The sequence below is a fragment of the Macrobrachium nipponense genome, chromosome 13, assembly GCF_015104395.2.
Source record: "Macrobrachium nipponense isolate FS-2020 chromosome 13, ASM1510439v2, whole genome shotgun sequence".
Lineage (NCBI taxonomy): Eukaryota > Metazoa > Arthropoda > Malacostraca > Decapoda > Palaemonidae > Macrobrachium > Macrobrachium nipponense.
This window is the reverse complement of record NC_087206.1, coordinates 62,131,219-62,156,507: the sequence shown is the minus strand read 5'-3', so window position 1 is coordinate 62,156,507 and position 25,289 is coordinate 62,131,219. Positions and strand designations below refer to the sequence as shown.

Genomic DNA, 25,289 nt, shown 5'->3' with positions numbered 1-25,289 from the left:
AATCTAATAGAAAATGTACGTTTCTTGTAGACTTACATGTAAGCCTTAAGATGCATCTAGCATCAATCGATTAAGAAAACAAAATTATAATATAATAAAAACAACATACGACTCGTATAAGATGAAACCATCGACGAAAACTGTAGATTTTTATTATCTTATGAGACTAACCTTGTGGTGGACATGAATACGGTAACTACAAAATCTTTCAGTCCCCCAACTGTAATACACGTGATTCGTCATGATTTGAAATGACTCCATAGACAAGAAGAGAACATATTATAACATCCTTTCTCTTAACAAGTGCACGTATGCAACTGGAACTAACCCGCTGAAAAATGGATAAAATTGGATAATACCTTGACATGTCACAGCATAATTTAATGGCAGCATTCTTCAAATTACCATAAGAATAATTTTGGCACAAGAATAATTTAATAATTTTGGGAACATTGGCTCTTCCCACTTTATTCCAGTACTGACATTTGAACCTTTTTTATTTTCCAAAGGAACTTGTTGCGTTGTATATCTACTATAACCTTCCGCTGAGAGCACATAACTTTGAAGTAGTATATCTGCCCCCACCTCTTCTGATACTTTTTTGCTGTCTGACCAATATTATTCTTCAGCTACGTATACCAGATAGCACTGGAATTCCTTAAAAGTATACTTGAGGACTTTTTCTAAGTGGTAAGCCCTGCACTTACCATACTTTCGAAAACTTGATCTTGTTTTGCTCATTCCAAATGTGACCAGTTTAATCCGCCAAAAAATGGTCCTAATCTTACATATTCTGCTAGCCGAGAGCAACCAGATTTGCTGTACTGCAGCAACACATGCAGTAAATATGCCTCTCTGTCGACCTTGTCAGTTCCAGAGGTCCTCTATTCCTCAAACTGATGCACTGTGGAACTGTCTCCCTGAGGATGTTGTGCACTTGGAAACTTTAAAAGTTTATCATCATAGGAACACTATAGGCTCGATCCCAAGATCTCTGGAAAGGAACCTGGAAAAACTAGATGACTTAGTAGCTCCAAGACTCATGCAGAAAAGTGTGCTACTAGAAACAGGGCACACAGTGAGAAGGGTAATGGTCTACTAAGGCGGCAGGATGCAACCCAGAACCCCACATTAGTATATAAACCACCCAGTCGAATATGACGATTGTGATAAAAACCAAAATATTAATTTTTTTTTCTTTTATCTGCTTTGAGTTAACCCATAGGATTTATACCCACCATGTATATGTGCCCTTGTCTCTGTATATCTTTAGTTGCTGTGACCATGTCTTAGTAATAAGACAAAAGTACTTAGCATCCCAATTATTTCCATTTTCCTTCATGGCTGTAGCTTTGTACGTGTGTGTGTGTGCAAGTAAACATAAAAACACTCACAAGCACAGTCTGTAGCCTAATCTCTGAGTGGTGCAGCCATGTCAACACTACTGGTCCAGCAAACTTAAGCAATCCTAAATTTCAATGAGCAACACCGATACCAGAGTTAAAGCAGAACCTGATCCGCCAGTTGTATGTCTATAGGGCCCTTTAGAATGTGCAATTTGAGTACATATAACTGAATTAAACATTCTTTATTTTACAAATTTCTGCTTTGTCAACTGACACAGTGGACATTGTAGGAAAGAAGAAAGAGAGCAAAATAATATTCAATTTATTATAGAAATTATACGATGCCACCATAATACATAACTGACTATCAAGGGAAAAAGTAAAGCTTTCAATTCTATACAGCAATAATAATAGACAAAGTAGTATCCTTTCTAGACACTAATAATAAAATCATTTTAACTAAAATATATAAAATAAGAAATTTTGCTTCTGACATTCCAGGCCTTCCACCTTTTTCCTTCTTAATGGTCTTTAAACTTGGTTACTGAAAAATTTTCTATATAAATCTGAACATGGGAAATGGATAATCTTTTATTTGAATCAACCTTAAAAGCTTAAATTGCACTAAACAACAAAGTAATGGATCCAAGGGGAACATCCACTAAAAATAATTGCTGTGATACTCATGGGGTCTGATGATGTTGGAACATGAAGTAATGATGAATTGACATGTGTAAACATGTCTGCATTCTTTACAAATGTTTTAAACAATATTATTTAAAATGTTTCCACAGCCTCTCCCATTACTTACTACTATAACAAAACAAGAGTAAAACTAATAAAAAAGAATTGTACCCACTCTTATTTCAAAATGCACCAAAAAGTATAAAGAAAATAAAATGTTCTGTGATCCACAATATTAATGGTTACTTAAAACTAAATATAAAAGCATCGGGCACCTACTAACCTAACTTCCATACAATTCTATACGTACAAACATACTCGTATTTAAAATGAAAAGTTTCCAAAATCATGATTTCACAGCACAGATATATGGGATTAAATCTCACTTTGTGCCTTGATGATGCAAGTTGGTTAAGGCCTGAAGAGGTATGTGAAAACAATGAATATGGTAAAGTAATTGTTATCAACGACTTGCAAGTAATTTGGTTCCATACCTGGTAAGCTTCCTCAAGAACCACTAAGTAGGCTATATACATCATTGTTAGAAATTGCTTGACAATTTGCATTATTGACATGAAATTCTGCATCCACAGACCTCTTTCATTACCTATGTCTATATATATATACATGCTGCATCAATAAAATGCATTTTCAATACAATAGTACAGTAAAATACGTCTGTATGCAGAGGACTGTATGCAAGTCAGGGTAAGCAGCTCACGATTTGATGCTTAGGTATAAGTAAGCACAAACGTCTTGCACACCAGAGTTTTATGAGGAAACTAAGGAAAAGAATGCAGGATTAAGCAAATAAGCAGCCCCTGCTTTCATGTTTAAGCACAAGTAACCATTAACATGGATCATGGAAAGTTTTATTTCATACTTTCTAGTGCATTTTGAAATAAAAGTGTGGTAGTGAAATTTTTTTTTAATTACTTTTATTTGGGATTTCTTAGTGTTTGACGGTTGAATAAGTACTGCTTGCATGACCAAGTGACTGAACAGATTGCAGAGCCCCATCCTCTTTACTTTGCATGGTTGTTATTAGTGTATGAATCTACGGTCCTGGCACCAATGAAAACTGTTCCCACACTTTTTTGCAGGGATAGGTTCCAGAACCCATTGCGAATATGTAAAATCCACAAAAATGCAAAATCCCCTCTAACTGCCAAATACCCCTTAAACTAAAATGCTTATAGCTGCCTGCTCTAATATGAAAAAAACGAATTAGTAATTTTAGCAATGGGCCACAGAAAATTTTGCAAATTGGTGAAAGTTCCCACGAAAAAGTGAAAGATATGATCCACATAAATCCTACATAAAGTGGAGCCCGGATAATGGGGGTCCACAGTCATCCCTTGGCTGTGTTTTTACATGCGACACAACAATGCAATTGCAGTAGTATTTTTTTTAATACTGCGTTGTCACCAACTTTGAACATGTACATACACCAAATCCGGGAAAAATTGGTTTGGTAGAGGTGGGTGAAAAAAAATCAGTAGAAAGTTTTGACCTAAACAGACAGACAAACAGAGAGAGAGAGAGAGGGGGTCAAAATTCTTTCTCTCAAGAAGTTCAAGAATATATTGACAAAACAGATGAAAAATATGTTAACAAAACATCCTATATTGAAGTTTAAAATCAACAGCTTTTAATTGCAAATAAGGTTTACTGTCCAGTATAGGGCTTGTGAACACAAAAATGTAATCTATGTATATAACTGAGAATTGTATTAGAAATATGATAACCTGGTCTTTGAAACCTTACATTTGCAAGAAGTGAGAAATAGTTTCAGAATCAGTTCTCAAAATATCATTAGATGAACTTAGGTCTTGTTTATCATAAGTAATAACTTGCTTTGTTTATTCACTTACTTTCATGTTCTGATATCATGGTTACACACAGTAAGAGTAGGAATTTAAGAGATGACAAACAATTACTTGTACATGGAAAAACTCATACAAAAGCAAACTAGTATAATATGTTTGAACACACAGTACTATATATTCCAGATTCATAATACATATTGAAGAATAAGTATCCTGTGTGCATTGTGCTTAACCTTGAACTTTGATAAGGAACTTCAGTTCTGTTGACATTTGAATCATTTTATTGGTCTTACATAATGGTAAAGTTTATATTGTATTACATATGTATCCAACTAAAGTTTAGTCATAGCATACCCAGAAGCTGAAACATATTGAGCTTGCTAAATTGCTGTACAGTATATACATATATACTTTCTATTAAATTAATATATTTAGCTACTTAAAATTAATATTGCATAACTTGCAATTATCTATTTTGCTTCATCATTGCCTCATTAATCTCATTTATGCTATATTCATGTCCCAAATGTTCCATGAATATAGTGCTATGACTATATTGGTTTTGTACAAAAACTTTTTAAAAAACATGGTATTTATACAGTTAAGCAATATTTTTCCAAACAGAAGTGAAATGGTATTTAAATTTTATATTTACATATTCCTCCTGTCCTCCTTTTAGATATCAAATGGCTATTTTATGCTGGAGGAGTAACTTCTAGATGTTAACCATGCACCTTATGAGAATTCATAAGGCCTGAAACCATATCACAGTCCTCCTAAGTACAGACTTACATGCATTCATGATTTTTTAAAAAAGAGGTTTGCTTACTTTGTATTTCATTTGTCAATTATCTTTTCTTATGTAATTTAGTTTTTACAATAAATATACTCTTCTTCTTTCTTCTTTCCTTGCTGTAATCTATCTTCCCTACTACATGTATCCTCTTTCAAATGAACATAACTTGGTGTCCCTAATAAACTGGTACCTGTGCCTAAATAAGAAAGCTTGTGTTACTACATAGTATTAATTTTATCATCACTTTTATTCATATAGAAGTTTCTGAATTACTATATGCTTGCTACCTGGATATTTCTTTAACTTTAGTCAGCAAGGCATAGGTCTGTTCAACAAGACAACAAACACACCTGCAATATCTGGCATTTTAGAGGAAGCCAATTTTGACATACTTTTAGTACAATAATTACATTCTTTTTCATACAGATATGCTGTGTCCTTAATTCTGTCAGTAATATTCCTCTTCCTACCACTCAGATAGGCAGCTTAATACAGTCGACCCCTAGGATTCACAGGGGACAGGGACCACACACCCCCCCAAATAGCTAAAATCCGCAAATACTTGAAACTCCTCTAAAAATACTTATAACTGCCAATTTTGATAGTTCAACCTTCTAAAAACCCCTCTAAAAATGCTTACTTGCCTCTTTTACTAGATTTATGATAAAAAAGGCATTTAGTCACAAAAATGTGAAAATACAGTATAATTAGCTAATATTCCTCTATGAACAATTCTGCGAAAAGGCCAATTTTCCACAAATAACGTGGACGTACATTCCACAGAAAAATCCGTGAAGAGGAGATGCCATGAATCCAAAATTGCAAATTGGCGGGGGTCAACTGTATACTTTTCCCAATCCATGTTAATTGTTTTAAAAGGATATCTTATGTGAATTCAAAATAAAATGCTATTATCATTTACTATTAGCTCATTTTCAAAAAGCATGCACAACTGAGCCTTCAAATTTCTTTATAAAGAAAATATCAAGTACAGTTGACATACTTTTCCATAACTAAATGCAACAATACAATGCTACACAGTGCAACTCCATTAGAAGTAAAACCACTCATCCCTTTCTAAACTCTACTTCAGTCTGCATAAATGCTTTACACCTAAACGAGGGGGATGGAAAACTGAAGCAAAGATCCTTTAGCACCGTCTATAATATGTTATGGAATGCATACCATTGGGATACTACCTCTGTAGGGGGTTAAAATTCCAGCATTATGAAATCTGATGTAATCAATTTGCTGAAATGATGAGTCAGATCAAGAATGTTCCCATAATGTCTGTTTTTAATTATACTGGAAAACAATATGGGCCACAAGAACCTTACAAAAGCAGGAAGAACTTTGTATTCCAGGGATTTTCAGTTATCAGTCTGGGATCCACAGGCTTTGAAAAAACCTACAGCTATTGCTTCAATGGACTTTTGAAATCTAGAAACATACGACTGCAAAAGAGCAACACACATAATCCCAATCCTACCAAAGGAAAAAGTACTTTAGAACACAATAATCCAACCACTGGCTTGTCTTTCAAAAACAACTGAAGTGAGAATGCTGCAGCAATGCATTGTACCTACATCACACACCCTTGGAATAATAGTGATGAAATTCAGAAAATAGAAAAGTATTAGCAGAAATATTATCCTCTCCTCTATTCACATGTCACAATTCAACATCTTAAAATATATTTGTTACATTACCTGGAAAACTATATATATATGAATGAAAACTGATGTCAGTTCAATATGTCAAAGTTGTACATAAAATGGAATAGTCAATACAAAACAGCTACGTTTTTAAACTCTGATACCACTTTCTAAACCCCTTGTTATGTCACATCACTCTGCGAACGCCACTGCATCCAGGGAAGTTTGTACACATCACTCATAATAATATACAGTATGTGCAGACTCCCCTTTAACTGGAAAATCTTCTTCATAAAGTATCTGCAAACAGAGTGAAAGACATTTGAATTAATAAAGTCACCATTACATATTCCTTAAGGACAGCATTCAATAGACTGCATGACAAATAAACTAGTCTTTTGTTCCTTATTAGATAACCATAGCCAATGTAAAAATTCAGATAATAATATTTCAACTTGAACAAACTGCAAATGTTGAACTATCTTCATCAAGAGAATTAAGGTTAAAGTAATCCAGTAGCAAAAAATAATACAACTAACAAAACTGAATAAAGAAATCCTACTTATTAGAAATAAAAATTACTGTCTGCTCTCAGTTAGGAAAACAATATGGCTGCATATCATTAGTAGGAATGTTATCACATACTATTCAAGTCTGTTACTTTACTCAGAGAATCTATGGTACAATGAGCTTATATTTGTTTTCTCTCGCATCACTATCTTAAAACATAAGCATCAAATTAACCTCTTACCTGATTATCATTATCAGCATCTGATATGGCATATGCAGTATAACTGATGACTTCCTCTTCTTCTGTACCAGTGGTTTTTTCTTTCTTCAGAACTGGACTGCCTTCAGTTTCAGATAATTTAAGATAGCTGCAAAAAGTAACCTTATGTAAATTTCTTAATCACTTACTATAAGAACAAGATGACAACTACTTATTCATCCCTCAAAACCAAAAACACAACTAAACCTCTTTTGTGGCTTGCAGAGCTGAAAAGTTTTGGTTGTTCCACTGGAACATTATAACTGTGCATGAACTTTACGTCTAAAATGTGATATCCATTACAAATATACATATTAGCACAAAAACAAATATAAGATATATAAGATGCACCTTTGCTGCATAAGATGCATCCCTGTTTGACAATGATATTTTGTGGAGAAAAACATTTAGTATGCTGCATCATATATTTATTGAGATATCTTAAAGTGATTTTGTAAAGAAAAATGTATATGATTCTGTGCATGAAATAAAATATTTTGAGACTATACTGGAATAAATTATGAACTTTTTATGAAATGTATCATAAATAAACAATGGGCGGCACTATGATTTTTTTTTTTAATTCCACTCACTGCAAATGGCTGACAGGCTAACTGCCAATGCATAATAAGCAATTTTTTGTAAATCTGTGATAACAAACTGATAATTCAGCTTGTTTTCAATATTTTATTAGTAAAACAATTTACTGTAATAACTAGGATTGTTTTTCAATGCTTTATCAACGCCAACCATTTTTGTGACTACTCAGTATGATAGGTCTAGCCAAGCTTATGGTGCTCGGTCTCCCATCTGTAATTATGGTGCATTGGACACAGAAGGTTTTTGATACATTGACAAATAAAATATACATACATACATGCTTTTTTTCTTACTCAACATAGTGATATTTGGCATTAAGGCAATAATATTAGACATTTTGTTATAGAAACTTAACAAAATGACTTTTCAACACTGATAGATAATTTGAAGTTAACAAAAGGGTAAATCGGGCGTGTCCTACTTTTCTTTTTCATGAAACACAGCAGGATTCATAATTTCAGTTGTGTTTGACTTACGAGCCTTGTTTACTAAAGGCCAGTTTTTCCTTGGTAGATTTTTAATCAAACTAAAGGGTTATGTGATATCAATAGTTCCCCAGTTATCCTTAATATGAGGGTTCATTCCTATTGTAAATGAATACAATGATGTGGATCTACTTCCAGAAGGTATTACTCCACCAATAGTGACGTCACAGGCATTGAGCAATTGTCATAATGTTATTTTTTTTTCCTTAGGTATACAAAAGTATTATTTTGTACTGGTGAACTTTGCCAAACATTTTAAAATCTTGAAGTTATAGATTTTATACATTTTTGGTACAATATCTATTAATTTCATTTATGTACAAGCTAACGTAGCTTATAGCCTAGGCAACATTACCTTCACCTTGTGCTTGGGAATAGACTGGGTAATCATATATAATACTATACGTATATATACATTATAAATTACTAATAGTTGTTCTACAAAAGTTGGTTGGGAGAGCTACTAACCATGCATTTAGTGGTTCTAGAGACACCTTCAATTTTACAGCTGAACGTAGATATTCAAGATGAGTTTTCAGCTGTTCCAAATATCTTTCATCACTGGTAGCTGTCACAATACCCCCCAAGTCTTTGAGTATTGAAGTACATTGAACTTCGGCTAAACTACTACCAGCTTTACGTAAGTCAGTCTGGACCTAAAAATACAAACAATAATCACAACTGCATTTTGAAAATCATACTCGTCACTTTTAACAGTAAATGACTCCCAAAGTGGTCTCAAGCAAATGCAGACAACCATATAGTATCAAGGATTTAACTACATTTTACTTCTAAGATTTATTGTTCTAAAGCAACTACCATATGAAACATAACGTTCTAATAAATACAAAACATAGAACAAATATATCCTTCAAATAATGAACCTTACTTATGTTTACCATAGTAAAAAATGTTTTGTCAAATGCTTCAATATGTGAAAGAATTCTTGCAAAAGAGGCCATATACATCCTGTAATTGTATTCAATTCCTTGAAGAATAAGACATTCTCCATAATATAAATATTGATTTTGCATGTTTTTGTACAATGGATAAATCTATGTTTACCCATGAAAACAATTCCTCATATTTCTCTATCTAATTAGAAATTCAACACACACCAGGAGAATTGGCACTGCTGCTGTTGCATTATGGAACCAATCAGAAAGGAGCCAACAATAATATAATACAATTTCTTTAGTCTATTACCATAAAAACAACGCAACCAAATATTTCGTATAGCCTTTTTGCTGGCACTAATCATTTAAACTGACAGTAGAAAACATTCCATTGACAATGTAAATCTAAAACAGTTTTCACATTCCAGTTCAACTGACATCTGCTCAGTATAAAACAAAACATACATTACCTTTCTGACAACATTTCTTATATCCTGATCCCGAGGATTAAACCTGCGACTTTCTAAGGAAAATCCTTCCTCCTGTGATAACTCGTCTACAGCATATTCCATTATCTGCTCTTTTATGTTCTTGGTACCAAATACGCCATCAATTGTCAAATCCCGAATCTTCTGAATAATTTTTGGATGGACCGGTTCATGTGCACGTCCTGTTCTCTTCTGTAAGGAGTGTTAATATGTTACCATTTAACTTATTTCAAGAATAACAAGTAACAAAGTAAAAGAAGACTTTCTATGAATTTTAGACAACACCAGTTCAGTCAACTGAATTAATTATAATACTATTATTCTAAACTTAATCTTAGATACATTTAATGACAAAACAAAGGATAAGGCAGAGGATAATGAATAATTAAAACTAATATTAAAATGAAGGAACCTAATGCAATGTACTGTATAATAATGACTAAAGGGCTAAGGAATTGCATATGTGGTTATTTTTCCTCCTGCATTAAAATAACAACTTGTCGGAAATTGTATTTTTCCTAACTATATAAACCTGAGGTCCTTTAACAATAGGAAGGTATTTAGCGGCAGCTGAACCGGTCGTAAGCTTCGAACAAGGGGGTTCGGTAGTTAACTACTTGTCCAGCAGTTGGAGGTCAGCTCGACTGCGAGGAGAGGAGTCACTTTGCTTTAGGCCAGGAAACGCAGAGTGAGGGGTGGCATGAGGTGGAACTATATGTAAAGGACCTCAGGTTTGTATAGTTAGGAAAAATACAATTTCCAACAAATTGTTAATTTGTTCCGATACATATACAAACCCTCTGTCCTTTAACAATAGAAAGACTCACTTCTTGGTGGGTGGAATCTGAGTCTTATGAACAGACTGGTGTTTGTCCTACCTTGGTTTCCCTCCCTGGTCATAAGAGCAGAGGGAGGGATCCTAGCCTCTGCCCAGACTTCTGGACCAGATTTATATGAGGGAGGTAAGCGTACCTCTTATAAATAGCAAAAGGCAAGAACTAGTTCCTACTTCAAGAGCCAAAGTAAAGTTATGGGTTTGTCTCTTGTTGGCTTCCACTCCCCCCATTTGTCGGGGAGTGGTGGATAAACACTCCTATCCCTACTGAAAGAGATAGAATGGAGCTTGGTTGTGTAGCTTACCTGCATCGGCCTCCTGTTCAGTGTAGTGATGACCGTGGCCCTCTGCCCACAGGTAGAGGAGAAGAACGAAGGAAGAAGAGAAGCCAGTCACACTCTCTTTCACTCGTCCATTCATGCAGTCACACAAGGATGCGATGCTGTTCTGTCCGCTTGGGTGCTGGGTAGACTAGACAACGTGTTGAGCAGCCACCACGGGTCCCAAGGAAAAAGTGTCCAAGGACCTGTGGGTGATATCCCGAAGGTAGAATGAAGTGAAGGTGGTCTGGTTGGCCCAAACCCCTGCCTTCAGAACCTGCGCCAGGGAGAAGTTCTTGCGGAACGCAAGGGTTGGATCAATACCTCTGACTTCGTGGGCTCTCGGACGAAGGGTACGGGTGTCGTCACTACCAGCTGTCTCGTACACCCTCCTGATCACCTCACGCAGCCAGAAAGAAAGAGTGTTCTTGGAAACCTCTTAACCCCGGTGCTAACGAAGAGGCGTCGACACTCAGGCCTGAGGTGCTGAGTTCTCTTCAGATAGCGCCGTAGCGCCCTCACAGGACAAAGCAGCATCTCATCCTCATCATTATCGGTGAAATCCTTTAGGGAGGGGATCATGAAGGAATCGAACCGGTCATCAGGGACTGAAGGATTCTGAGTCTTCGCTACGAAGTTCAGGACGAAATAGAGCGTCATGGATCCCCATCCCCTGGAATGCTTGACATCGAAGGAAAGACCATGAAGTTCCCCTACTCTCTTTGCCGATGCCAGGGCCAGCAAGAAGAGGGTCTTGAGGGTCAGAGCCCTGTCTGACGACTCTGCCGCCCAAACAGGTTAACCTGGAGCTAGCTAGGCTAACTCCAGGGGTGTGTCTGCCACAGCTCCTGTCGGAGAACCGCAGCAGGAGGCACTTGCCTTGGAATCTACCGCAATAGCAGCATTCCAAGCAGTCTCATGGCTCGACCTGTGGTCCCTCACAGTGTCGAAAGCCGCATCCTCCTTGGGGAACATCACTCCTGAAGGGGACCCGGCTCGAAGGGTAGTAGATATCCCTCCCCGAAGAACGTTTACTATCCAGGTCTCCGCACCGTAGCGCTTCCATGTTGCCCAATGGCTCGCCAGGCACCTCCCCCACTTCCGGCAGCAGGTGAGGGGGAATGCCATCCCAAGCATTTCCCTCCTCTCTTCGACTTCTTCTTCCCAGATCCTCCTCGAGAGAAGGACTGGGAGGAGGGCTGGTTGCGGTCACTCCTTACAGCAGAAGTCGAGGGCAGTCTTTCCTCTCGGCTTCGACGAGGCGACCGTCTTGGCCGCAGAGGAAGCGCTAGTTGGGCTTAGCCGCAGTCGTCCGAGGTTGCCCAGCCACCTTGGAGACTGCCTGATGGACAAGACAGTCACTGTTGTCAGTCAGTACGCCGCTGTTCCACCGCAGCGTCCACCATCTATCTGGGGAAGAGAAAGGAGGAACTCCGCACCGGTCCGTTGCAAAGACCCAGAGCCGCCTCATGCCCAGCCGCCCTGGTCACTCGGGTGAGAGCAGCGTCTCTACGCCGGAGAACCAGGTTGGCCCACAGGTAAGCCGTCTGGTGGGCCAGGTAGGCGATGGCCCTATCCCCAGACTGGCACAGTCTCACAAAAGCCGGGTCCCCTTCAGGAGGCCACAGCTTTCGACACTGTGAGGGACCACAGGTCGAGCCATGAGACTGCTTGGAATGCTGCTATTGCAGTAGATTCCAAGGCAAGTGCCTCCTGCTGCGAGAACCAAAGGTTCTCCGACAGGAGCTGTGGCAGAGACACCACCGGAGTTAGCCTAGCTAGCTACAGGTTAACCTGTTTGGGCGGCAGAGGGTCCTCTGAAGGCACGTAGAAGCGCCTCTGTTGTGGTAGAGGTGGAGGAAGGAGCTCGACAGACCTACCGGACCGAAGCAAACCCTCCTGTCCGGAGACGGGAGCGTCCACTTAGCTCAGCACGCTGTCAGCCAAGGCTGATTGCGGCAGACCCACCGTCGTCCTGGGTTCCTTCTTAGGTCCCCAGAATGACTCCAAGCCCGATGTGGGCTCATCGGGCTCGGTAGGAGCGGCGATCCTTCTCCGAGGTCGTTGTGACGACGACCTCTGGATCTCAGGAGTGACTGCATCCTGTGGAGATGGACCATCAAGTCCGTCCAACGAGAATGCCTCCCGAGACCGTCCTCCTTCCGACAGGAGGAACCACGACAGACCCCTCCTGGTCTCCTCCTGCCACTTGCGCGTACGATCTGGTTGGTCCGAGGATCATGCCAGGTGCGTAGGGCATCGTTGAGGGATCGTGAAGAGCACGCCCCTTGCGATCACTCCTGATCGCCTCGCTCTTCCCGGTAAAGCCCAAGGAAGTTGAAGGGATCGGAGAGGCAGACCTCACGCTCCCCCCGCGCCCACCGGCAGAACCGGTGTGCTGAGGGGGCTGCAGGCGATCGCCAACCCTCGATGACGATCGGGCTGCAGGTCTGGTCGAGCAGCTCTCCCGGGGAGAGCGGCTGAACCGAGAACAGTGGCGACGGTCCCGAGCGTCAGAAGAGCGGCTGCTGGTCCCCCTCTCCACCCGGTCCTGGTAGGAGCGGCGGTCAGGGGACCTGCAGAGTCTGCTGTCGCGGTGGGAGCAAGGCCTGTCCTCACGGCACGTCACGCTGCTTGGGCCAGCCGATGCTGGTTCAAGCAACAGAGGGGACCGCTTCTTCACCTCAGCCCGCGAGCGGTCTGGGACCGTCGTGTCAATCCTGGGTACCAGCGCGTCGCCGCAAGAGCGATCACTGTTCTGGTGAGAGTCGCCTGAGCGACCCCCGCCAGTCTTCCGCTCTGTGCCTGGATCCTGGCGCCAAGCGGACTCGGTTGCCTGGGTCTTGGCTGTACGGTCACCTGCTCAGTGACTCTCACGAATGAGAGGCCGAGACGGTACCTGACATCGAGGCAGAACCTCTGGCTCCAGGTGAGGAGGTACTGGTGTTAGCCAGCACTCCTCCGGTCCCCATCTTCTTCTTCCTTGCAGAAGGAGAGACAGGCCCCGTTCCCAAAGGAACAGGAGGACTGACGGAAGTCCAAACCGTCCCACCGGAGTGGGACGGACCCTTAGAAGTCTCAGCGCGAGCCTTCTTAGAGGGGGAGGAGGTAACCTTCTTCTTCTTCGACTGTAGGGCCTTAGAAGTTGAAGGGGAAGCGGCGGCAGACAACGACAAAGAAGACGATGAAGACGAAGACGACAGCTTCCTCCTCTTCTTCTTCTTCTTCGTCAGCTTCCTCAGCACCACCATCAGGTCTTCCATCCAGGACGGAGCCGGGGCAGTTGCCGAAGCAACAGTGCCCGACTGCACCTGTCCGGAAGGACCTGAGGTGGGAGCAGCAACACCATGGGCAGGAACAACGGCGGCAGGAACTGGTACCAGGGCTGGAGCGGTAGCATACTCAGGAACAGGAGGCGGGGCAGGAACCGGCAGCATCCTCTGTACAGGAGGCAGGTCTAGAGAAGAGCTCTTGGGACACCGGAAGTCCGGGGCTGTAGCAGGAGCGGCAAACCCAGGTGGCGGCGTCACAGCGGGCATCGAAACCTCCGGCAGCGGTGCCTGCACAGCAGCTGTTGGGGTCACCGTGGCTACGAGCCGAATGTACACCAGGTGCAGCGGAGCAGCGTAGCCCGGCGTGGACACCATCATGGTAGTTGTGGTGGTTGGCCCGTGTGTTACTGGCAAGGCCCCTCTCGCCAGGTGACTCAGCAGCCCCTGGACTGTCGGTGTCCCTTGCAGTCCCAGCGAGTACCAGGCCCATCCGAGATCGTACCCTGTGGCCAGCAAGTCTGAGGAAGGAAAAGTCGGGTGAGTTAGTGGGGGGGTCTCCCCCGGCCGGGGGGGGGGGCCGGGGGGGGGGGGGGACAGTTCCCACCCCCCGAGCGAACGAAGGACCCCGAGTACAACTGGATGTCGGGGTATCTCGCCCGCCCCTCCACGCTCGACTGATCAAGAGAGGAGAAGGAGTGAGAAACCTCCCCTGAAGGCGAAGGAGCCATACGAGGGAGCTGAGATGGAGGGAGAAAAGAGGAAGACGTGTCCATGACCAAGGGCGTAGCCGGAGAACCCTCCGACGACTCCTTGGCCGGCTTGCGCGGTTTCCTCCTCCCCCCATAGCGCTCCCACTACTCCTCCGACCAAAAAATACAAGTATCACGTCTCGGTGCGAGAGCATTCTCGCCCTCTACACCGAGTACAAAAATCATGAGGATCAACCTCTACAGATGATCGGAAGGCCCCATACTTACGGCCCTCCACACCAGGGCACAATCTGCAGCTGATGGGGGGGCGAGGGGGTCTCTCCGACTCTTGAGGTTCCATATCCACAACAATGAAGCACTGTATGAATAAAAAAACACACACGTACTTACTTATATCCTTTGCACTAGCACACAGTAGTAAAAGGAAAAGCAAAAAAGTCTTCACGCAGTGAAGCAAACCAAGCATACGACAGAAGCGGGCAGAGAGACGAGCAGCACGTCCATCCACTAGCGCTGCCGAAAGCAAAGTGACTCCTCTCCTCACAGTCGAGCTGACCGCCAACTGCCGGACAAGTAGTTAACTACTGAACCCCCTTGTTCGAAGCTTACGACCGGTTCAGCTGCCACAAAGTACCTTCCTATTGTTAAAGGACCGAGGGTTTGTATACGTACCGGAACAAAGATGTAACAGAATACAATATACTACTTTTACAGTGTAATGTACCTGCTGTACTTTCTTAAATTACCCTTAGAAACTAATTTTTCACTGCAAAACTGTCAATCTTTGCTCATCTTGCAATTACATGCTCAGAAATTCTGAGATGTTTGATCCAATAAGGTGTAACTGAATACAAATATATACTGTTCCTGGAGTCTTTTATCCCTTATCATTCCATTCAGGCTGCACCTATTCTGCAGCTACTAGCATTTCAAACCATGCATCTTAGTCTATATAATTAAAAAGGCAACAAAAATGTTCTATGATAATTCTAAATCCTATTTATCACATCATGGTTTTTCACTTCCACCTCTCTCATCCTCTACTGCTGTTACATTACATTTCAAGTATAAAAAAGTTCTCCCTCCATTGATATTTTGTAATTTTTAGCTTCTCTTGTGGTACCATCTTTTATATCCAATACAAAGTGCCAAGCAGGAGTTATTTACAAATTTACTGGCCTGGATGATCAATTATGATGTTATTATGATATAACAAAGTTTCATGTATACTTACCTGGCAGGTATATATATAGCTATATTCTCTGTTCGCACTGGCAGAATTTTCAAAACTCGCGGCAACCGCTAGATCACTGGTAGTTCAGGTGATCGCCACCCGCTCCCGTGGCGCTGGTGCTCGGAATCATTCCCATTTTCGTCAGATTTTTCTCTCTGAACCCTGTCTCCTGAGGGGAGGTGGGTGGGAATTTAATTATATATACCTGCCAGGTAAGTATACATGAAACTTTGTTTATATCATAATAACATCATTTTCATGCATGACACTTACCTGGCAGGTATATATATAGCTGATTGACACATTTGGAGGTGGGTCAAAGACAGCAACATTGTAAGAGTTTTAAAAATTTATAATTTAAAATACTCTTAGATTCCTTACCTGCTAAGGTAGCTGACTTCAGCATTCCTGCCTCTTAGCCTGCTAAGCCTTAGTAGCTTCCAACTAGGACGTGACCTATTAGTTGATGAAGCTAAATACAAGGGTCTGACAACTGGACGGGACCAATTTGTTGACAGGAAACCCTAGCCCTCTCTTACCACGGGCATTCATGCTAGGATAAGTTAGACCACCTGAACCACACACAACACTAACCTAACACACTACACTTCACAGACTGAAGAGGAAATCACCCTCTCAGACAACCGTAAAAAACAACACCACTTCATTAAAATACCTAGCATGTTAGTAAGTTATGGGGTGGAAACTCCTTTGCCCAATACTGCTCCTGAGGATACATATGGACCCAACGTTTGACAATTGTCAAACGTTGTTTTGACGTTTCTAAGGTAATGACTTGCAAACACTGAATAGTCCTCCAAAACGTCGTTTCAATTAAATCTTTGAGGGCCATATTCTTTTTTAAAAGCCAACGAAGTAGCTACTGCTCTCACTTCGTGTGCCTTAACCTTAAGGATGCCGAAATTTTCTTCTTGGCATAACATATGAGACTCTTTAATTAATTCCCTAAGGAAAAAGGCAATAGCATTTTTGGTCATTGCTCTGCTAGGGTCCTTCACAGAGCACCACAGTGATTCTGAAGTTCCTCTAATCTTACTGGTTTTATCCAAATAATAGCGCAATGCCCTTACTGGACAAAGAACTATCTCTTGTTCCTGTCCTACTAGATTCTTGAAAGACCCCATAAGTTTTCAAACGACCTTGGCCATGGATGAGCTGGATTCTCGTTCTTGGCCAAGAACCCCTCCTGAAAAGAGCAAACCGCTTTGTCATGTTTCCAACCAATATGTTTGCTAATTGCTTGTAGCTCACTCACCCTTTTAGCTGTGGCCAATGCCACCAAAAAGATGGTCTTTTTTGTGATATCTCTCAACGAAGCTTGATCCATCGGTTCAAACTTACTAGTTCCTAAAAATTTCAGGACCACATCGAGATTCCAGGACGGAGCTCTGTATTGGGGCTCCTTCCTTGTTGCAAAGGACCTTATGAGGTCTCTCAGATCTAGATTATTTGTAATATCTAGACCTCTATGTCTAAATACAGAAGCCAACATACTCCGATACCCTTTAATCGTCTGAGTTGACAATTTATTTCCTTCTTTAAAGTTTATAAACGGTAAGTCGGCAATTTGGGTCACAGAGGTACTGGATGAAGAAATCTTCCGACTCTTGCACCACTTGCGAAAGATTCCCCACTTCGCCTGGTACAACTTAATAGTAGAGGCTCTTCTAGCTCCGGCCACCGCTCTGGCCGCCTCTCTAGAAAACCCCCTCGCTCTGACAAGTCTTTCGATAGTCTGAACGCAGTCAGACCCAGAGCGAGGGTGTTCTTGTGGTACCTGTTGAAGTGAGGCTGTTTGAGTAGATCTACTCTTGCTGGAAGTGTCCTTGGTACATCTATTGTCCATTCCAGTACCTCTGTGAACCAATCTCGGGCCGGCCAGTATGGAGCTATGAGAGTCATTCTTGTCCCTTGACTCTCCCTGAACTTCTTCAAAACCTTCCCTAGTATCTTGAACGGGGGAAAGGCGTAGACGTCTAGCCCCGTCCAATCTAGAAGAAAGGCGTCTACTGCGACTGCTTGACGGTCTGGGACTGGAGAGCAATACGTCGTCAATCTCTTCGTCATGCTGTCGCAAACAAGTCTACCACTGGGCGACCCCATAATTTCCACAGACTCTGGCATACTTCTAAATGAAGCGTCCATTCTGTTGATAGAAGTTGACCTTCCCTGCTCAACAGGTCCGCTCTCACATTCTTCTCCCCTTGAATGAATCTGGTGAGAAGGGTTACGTTTTCCTTCTCTGCCCAAAGAAGGATCTCCTCCGCCAACTTGCAAAGAGAGATTGAATGTGTCCCTCCTTGTTTGCGGATGTACGCCAGAGCTGTGGTATTGTCCGCGTTGACTTGTACCACCTTGTTGCGAATCACCGCGTTGAACTCCTTCAAGGCCAAGAAAATCGCCATCAGTTCCTTCCTGTTTATATGCCAAGCCGTTTCCTCCTTGCTCCAACGACCTGAAACTTCTTGAAGTCCGAGAGTCGCTCCCCAGCCTGCGTCCGATGCGTCTGAGAACAATACATGGTCTGGGTTCTTTTGCTGGAGAGACGCTCCCTTTGCTAACTTCCCCGGAGTTAGCCACCACTTTAACTCCTCTTTGATCTTGCGAGGAATTCGAAACAGGAAGGAATCTGGTTGCGATTTTCTTGGCCAGACTTGGTTCAAAAATATTTTGTAGGGGTCTATGTGAAGTCTTCCTAGAGAACGAAACCGTTCCAGGGACGAGAGTGTCCCCAGTAAGCTCATCCACTCTCGTGCTGAACATTGTTCTTTCTCTAGAAAGGCTTGCACTTTCCGGATGCACAGATCTTGTCTGTTGGGAGACGGAAAAGCCCGAAAAGTCACTGAGGAGATCAGAATCCCCAAATAAACTAGCTCCTGACTGGGTGTCATATTCGACTTTTCTAAGTTCACCATCAACCCTAACTCTTTCGTTAATGTTAACGTCATTTCTAAGTCCTCCAGACATTGCTTTCTTGATTGGGCTCTTATGAGCCAATCGTCCAGGTATAGAGACACTCTTATTCCTAGAATGTGTAGCCACTTGGCCACGCTCGCCATCACTCTTGTAAAAACTTGTGGGGCTGTGCACAGTCCAAAACAGAGGGGGGCTTTGAAACTGAAAAACCCTGTTCTGGATCACAAATCTCAGGTACTTCCTGGATCTTGCATGAATTGGGATATGAAAATATGCGTCTTGAAGGTCCAGGGTGACCATCCAGTCCCCTGGACGTACCGCTGCCAGTACTGAATCGGTCGTCTCCATCGTAAATTTTGTTTTCTCCACAAATAAATTGAGTTGACTTACGTCCAGTACTGGTCTCCATCCCCCCGAGGATTTTGCTACTAAAAACAGCCGGTTGTAAAATCCCGGAGATAAGTGATCCAGAACAGGTTCTATTGCTCCTTTCTTGAGCATAGAAAGAACTTGTTCTTGTAGTGCTTCTTGTTTCACTGGATCGCTGTAGTGAGCTCCCAGCTCTCTTGGCGATGTCGTAAGAGGTGGTCTCTTTAGAAAAGGGATCTTGTAACCTTCTTTTGCCACCTTGACTACCCAAGGATCTGCTCCCTTTTCTTGCCAAATCTCCCAAAACTTCTGGAGTCTGGCCCCTACTGATGTCTGAAGGACTTGCTGTTCATTGTTTAGTACTGGGTTTCGAACCCCTCTTGGACGGAGCTCTTCTTGCTCTGAAAGCCGGACGAGAAAAGGACTTGCCCCGAAAGGGCTGACTAGCTTGCCTTGATTCCTTAGGGGTCTTCTTAACTACCTTGTTGGGTAAAAATTTCCTTACCGAGGAAGTTAACAGATCCTGCGTCGCCTTCTGAGTTAGGGAAAGCGAAATATCCTTGATAATATCCGCAGGAAACAATTGCTCAGAAAGTGGGGAAAAAAGCAATTCGGATTTCTGGGCGTTAGAAACGCCCTTAGCAGCAAAAGAGCATAGGAGTGACCTTTTCTTTAACACTCCTGCGGTGAAAAGAGATGCTAATTCATTCGCTCCATCCCTTAAGGCTTTGTCCATGCAGGACATAATACTGCTTGGGAGTTGAGAAGCCGTTGCTTCATTATCTTCCACTGTTCGTCCCAGAGCTCCCAAGGACCAATCCAAAAAATTAAAAACCTCGAAGGTCCGGAAAATCCCTTTCAAGAGATGATCTAATTCTGATGGAGACCACCACACTTTGGCCGAATTCAAGGCATGTCTGCGGGAACTGTCAACAATGTTGGAAAAATCCCCCTGGGAGGAGGCAGGCACTCCCAGGCCGAGATTTTCCCCTGTCGCATACCAAATTCCGGACTTCGATGCCAATTTGGCAGGAGGGAAAGAGAACACAGTCTTGCCCGCTTCCCTCTTTTCCTTCAACCACGTATCAATTCTTTGAAGCGCCTTCTTAGCCGTAATCGAAAATTTCATCTTCAAAAACGATGACTTCTTCGGAGTTTTGTTCTTGGAGAATTGAGAAAGGGAGATGTGGAGCTGCAGGCTGAAAAATCCCCTCCAAAAAGTGAAAGAAGGCAATTCGTCAATTTCTTATAATCTGAAGAAGGTGCTTCACCTTCTTTTCCTTCCTCAGATTCTAAGTCTTCTATTTCCTCTTCTGCCGAAGACACATCCTGTAAACCCAGGTCTTGCTGCAGAAAATCTTCTCCAACCTCGCGGGAAGAAAACGGCTCCTGCCGCCTGCGTCCTGCGTCCTTCTGAACTCCGAGGTTGCGTCCTGCGTCCTGTTCCGGAAGCTTGCGTCCTGCGTCCTGCTCCGGAAACTTGCGTCCTGCTTCCTGTTCTCGTAACTTGCGTCCTGCGTCCTGCTCCCGTAACTTGCGTCCTGCCCGAGACTCCGAAGTCTGTCGAGAAGTAGGCCAACCATCATGCGTCCTCTTAGACGACTTGACTGGGAGAGATGCGTCCTTACGCCTCGTAGGAGGAAGTTCCGATGTTCCCCATGATTTAACCAAATCAGCTAACCTTCCTTGCATCTCTTCAAGGAAGTTCCTAGTCTCTGCTTCCTGGCGGGAAGTCTGAGCAAGCGGAGAACGACGACGAGACGTATCATCAACACGAGAACCTCGATCTTGAGTCCTACGATAAGGAGAAGATATCGGAGAGACTGCTCCGTATTCAGACGGAGAGCTCCTATCCCGAGAACCGTCGTACTCATGAGGTCTTGCGTCTTGTCTTGACTTAACGGCTCTCCTCCTTTTAATTGGAACCACCTCTTCCTCATCACTGGAAGAGAAAATCTCGGGACTACTCCACCGTTCTTGCGGGTAACGTTCATCTTGAGAAGACGTAGGTCTATGCGTCCTCTTCAGAGGACGCGAAGCTTCCGCATAACGTCCATACCTGCCTGACGCAGCACTATCTGTCGAGGAAAAACACTTCCCAGTGTCGCCTTTTCTATGGCGCACTGCTGCAGCCTGGGACGCAACAGGACTGCCTGAAGGGACGACTGATCGTAAGGGAACCCCTCTCGCCTCCCTTCGACTGTCGACATGCCTTCTCCCTTGGGTCTGGGAGCTTGGCAGAGGCCTAGGTCTAGGAGCACGAGTGAGACGATCAGCCGCCCCCTCCACTACACTGACACTTTCAAACGTACCCACTTTGTCTGTAAGACGCTGAATCTGATCGCCCATGGACGCAAGGGCGGCAAACACTTTCACAATATTAGTATCCTCAGAAACAGCAGCGGGCGCAGGAGATACCTGAGGAGAAGGATTAACAACTTCTACTTGGGAAGAAGGGGGAGACATAACAGAAGTATTCAAGGCCTTACTAGAAGAACCTGACCTCTCACTCCGAGACACCGATCTTCTTACTCTATCCTTTTCAAGTCTCTCAACATATTTGGTGAAAGTCTTCCATTCTTTCTCATTTAAACTTTCACACTCATTACATCTATTATCCCAAGTACACAAAACCTCTCTACACTTCTTACATACTGTGTGAGGGTCTACCGAAGCTTTCGGCAGTCTCACCTTACACCCTTCTTTCATACACACTCGAAATACTATACCAGAATCAGACATTATAATAACTTCCAATTGCGATTGCCAATCCAACTTTCCAATACGATACCCAATAAAGCATCCAAGTACAGCGAAAGTCAGCTAACGAGTTTCGAATTCTAGCAGGGAACCAACAACGATGTTGCCGGTTCAGTGGCAGAAAAAAATCTGACGAAAATGGGAATGATTCCGAGCACCAGCGCCACGGGAGCGGGGTGGCGATCACCTGAACTACCAGTGATCTAGCGGTTGCCGCGAGTTTTGAAAATTCTGCCAGTGCGAACAGAGAATATAGCTATATATATACCTGCCAGGTAAGTGTCATGCATGAAAACATAAAATAAGGAATGATCACTCCAGTTTACGAAAAGCTCCTTAATGTGAATAATTCTAAGTTTATGAAGTGTTTTGTACATAATTCAGTGTTCAGTATAGTGTATAATTCCAAGTGGGAAGTTCACTTCTTACTATCTTTACCATGTATGCATTTCATAAATGATATAAGCAGTCTACCAATTTAAACATTAACAACAGGCTTACTGAGGGACCTTTACTATAAAAGTTCCTGCAAGGGTTCTCAGCCTCACCTTACTAACTGAATCCTAAATTCTTCATGGCTGGACAATTATTACCCAACTTCCATTCTCATGGAATTTTAAAAGAATTCTGAAAATTTCACCTTTGTATAACAAGCCTATCTTCACGAGTCTCTAAACAGCCTCTTACAGAAAGAAGCATGCTTACAGGAAACAAACGATTAACTACTTGTAATGTCATTTTGGATGTAACTACAGTACGTACTTACTTCCAAGGCAACTTTGATAATAAATATAGTTTGTTTAACATGCCTGTGTGTTCATAATAATAACAATAATACCCATTAGATTCATTATCAAAATGTAGAATACTCATACTTTTTCTAAAATGATCAGTCAACAAAAATATTACCCTCTTGATTCCTGGAGTGAATGGCTTGTCTGCTGGCTCAATGAAGTGGTTTTCATGCTGTTCTATCTTCGGTAGACTCACTACAAAACAACGATGAGAAGTTATCACATCTCTTGACTGGAATGCTTTCTTCAAAACTTTTGACTGTACTTTATGTCGCCATGGAGTATTTTCACAAACCTGATTAAAATATATGAAATGAGTGAAAAAATGTATATACTACGAGGAATTAAGAAATATAGTCTCAAACTAACAACAAAATAAACAAAATAGACATGCTGCTACTTGAATATTAAAAAACTGACAAACCTTGAAATCTGGAAATCGAAGTATCTCACGTAATCTTATCTGTGCAGGACAATTTAACTTTTTGGTCCCTTTATATTTTAAGACACCATCAGGCTGAAATAAAAAGTATAAACAAAAAGTAATAAATTATCAACCAATCTGAATTAGTTTTGCTGGTAGAGGAAAGTCTTAACCCTAAATTAAGCTTTCCATTCTTATATCTATGTAGCACCTTGTGCTAACTGACACCCTTTCACTGGTATTCACTGCATAATAGTATCTAAAATAGATTTACTGTGTAATGCAATGCTGCCTTGGTAAAATAATTTCATACAATCCATAGAAGCAATTTTTAACCAACTACAAATTTATGAACAAAATGTAACTTCTGAAATTTACAGAACTGAGTAATTTGTTCAACAATCATGCAAACTCGCCAGGAACAGTTCCCGGTTATAATGTCCAATAGTCCATATTTCAATGATCTCCCAATTACAATAACCAAATAATAAATAGCAAAGTAATCAGACTGTCACACTGACAAGATATAATATTATAGAGGAATTAAAAAAGCGCTTACGGGTTCCTAATATATGCCTGAGCTCTTAATACCCATATACTATACATGTATATAAAGTAATGACTTACTAGCTATGGCAAAATTTTTTGAAAATGAGGGGCAAATGAAACTATCCACATGACTAAATGACTCGTACTACTACTGTCACTAATTTTTAAGCAAAGTTAAAACAATAAACAAAAAATACTGAAATGGCTTCTTACCATGATTGTCGGTCTGCCGACTTTCTTTTCACCTTTGGGAAGGGGACGGCGGTATTTACCATGTTGACAGTCCATCAGCTTTTTGTTGAGAATAGTGTAAGGGATGCCATCTTCACCCCAATACACTTTAATTCCATATGGATTGAACTCTGAAGAAAAAATAGATCAAACATTACATGAAATTTGTCATAAGGATAAATACATTCACCAATGCAAAAAAATAATACAGCACACTTACATGAATATAACTACTTCGACAATGACAGTACATATTCTAATGATAGATCAACAAACATTAGAATAAGCATCCTAATCCTATAGAACCATATTTAATTAACCAAAAAAAATTGAAAAGGGAATGAAAAGAGCAATTGCTTCCTCTTGCAAAACAGATTATGAAATTACAGGTGAATTCCAAAGCCTGTTGGTGGAAATAAGCAAACAGCCATCACACCAACTACAAAAAAAGGCATGCTGATGCCCACAAAGCAATTTTATAGGCAGGGGTCTGAGCCAAAGGTGAACCTTCCATCAGCTTCAAAGGCAGTAATAGCCCTACCTCCTGACAGCATCAGTCTATTTAAAGTTGCATCCTCCTTGGGTGTACAAGCGCCGAAAGAAGTTATCTTGGCCACTACCAGGGACCAAAAACTGATCCAAGAGACTGTCTGGAATGCTGCTTGGCAGTTAGATTACAGTGCTGCTGCCTCTGTCTACAAGAGGGAAACTCGTTCAGCAAATAGACACTCCAGCATCATACCGAAACACAGATAAGTCAAAGCCATGCCAACCTACTTGGTTTGCAATGGGATCTCTGCAGGAACATAATATGTCCTCCCTGGGTGAGTTAAAGGCAGAAGTGTCTTGCATGAACGGCTGTATGGAGAGATTTCTCTTACCCACAAAGAAGAGAATTCACTTGGTCCTAAACCCCATCAGCAAGCCTAGACCATGGCAAGTCCAATGAAGCTCTGGGTTCCTTCTGGGGTCCCCAGAGTGGGTAGATGGTGGAAGGACAGTTTACTGGGAAAGCCAAGGTCTCTTCCTTGAGATCATTATCATGATGTAACAGTCTAATGATCTCCACACAGTGCCTCTGCAACATTGGGGGTGTCTGAGTCCTAAGGCATTGGATCCTTAAGTACCAACCTAGTCCTGGTCCTCCCAAGCCACCCCATTCACAGAAATGGGACATGCACCAGAGCTCTTTGGCAATCTGTTGACCACTCAGGCATACATCTTGTTCAGTCCGAGGAACGACCCAGGAATATAGGCTTCTGTGGATGGGCTAGGATGGGAATGAAAATAGTCCTGGTCATAAGCC

At 42.0% G+C, this 25,289-nt stretch overlaps 1 protein-coding gene across 3 annotated transcripts in view; it reads right to left on the bottom strand.

Moving 5' to 3' along the window:
- Positions 1 to 1,654: 1,654 nt before the first annotated feature.
- Positions 1,655 to 25,289, bottom strand: part of LOC135225845 (calcium-responsive transcription factor-like) — a 28,005-nt gene continuing 4,370 nt past the window's right edge. For all 3 annotated transcript variants that reach the window (XM_064265387.1, XM_064265388.1, XM_064265385.1), the window contains 7 exons: positions 23,966 to 24,114; positions 23,204 to 23,296; positions 22,895 to 23,074; positions 9,531 to 9,740; positions 8,633 to 8,820; positions 7,062 to 7,188; positions 1,655 to 6,610 (listed from right to left, as the gene is read on the bottom strand). In XM_064265387.1, the coding sequence (XP_064121457.1) occupies positions 6,545 to 6,610; positions 7,062 to 7,188; positions 8,633 to 8,820; positions 9,531 to 9,740; positions 22,895 to 23,074; positions 23,204 to 23,296; positions 23,966 to 24,114 (1,013 nt within the window). In that variant the 3' untranslated portion in view covers positions 1,655 to 6,544. The remainder of the gene's footprint in view (positions 6,611 to 7,061; positions 7,189 to 8,632; positions 8,821 to 9,530; positions 9,741 to 22,894; positions 23,075 to 23,203; positions 23,297 to 23,965; positions 24,115 to 25,289) is intronic.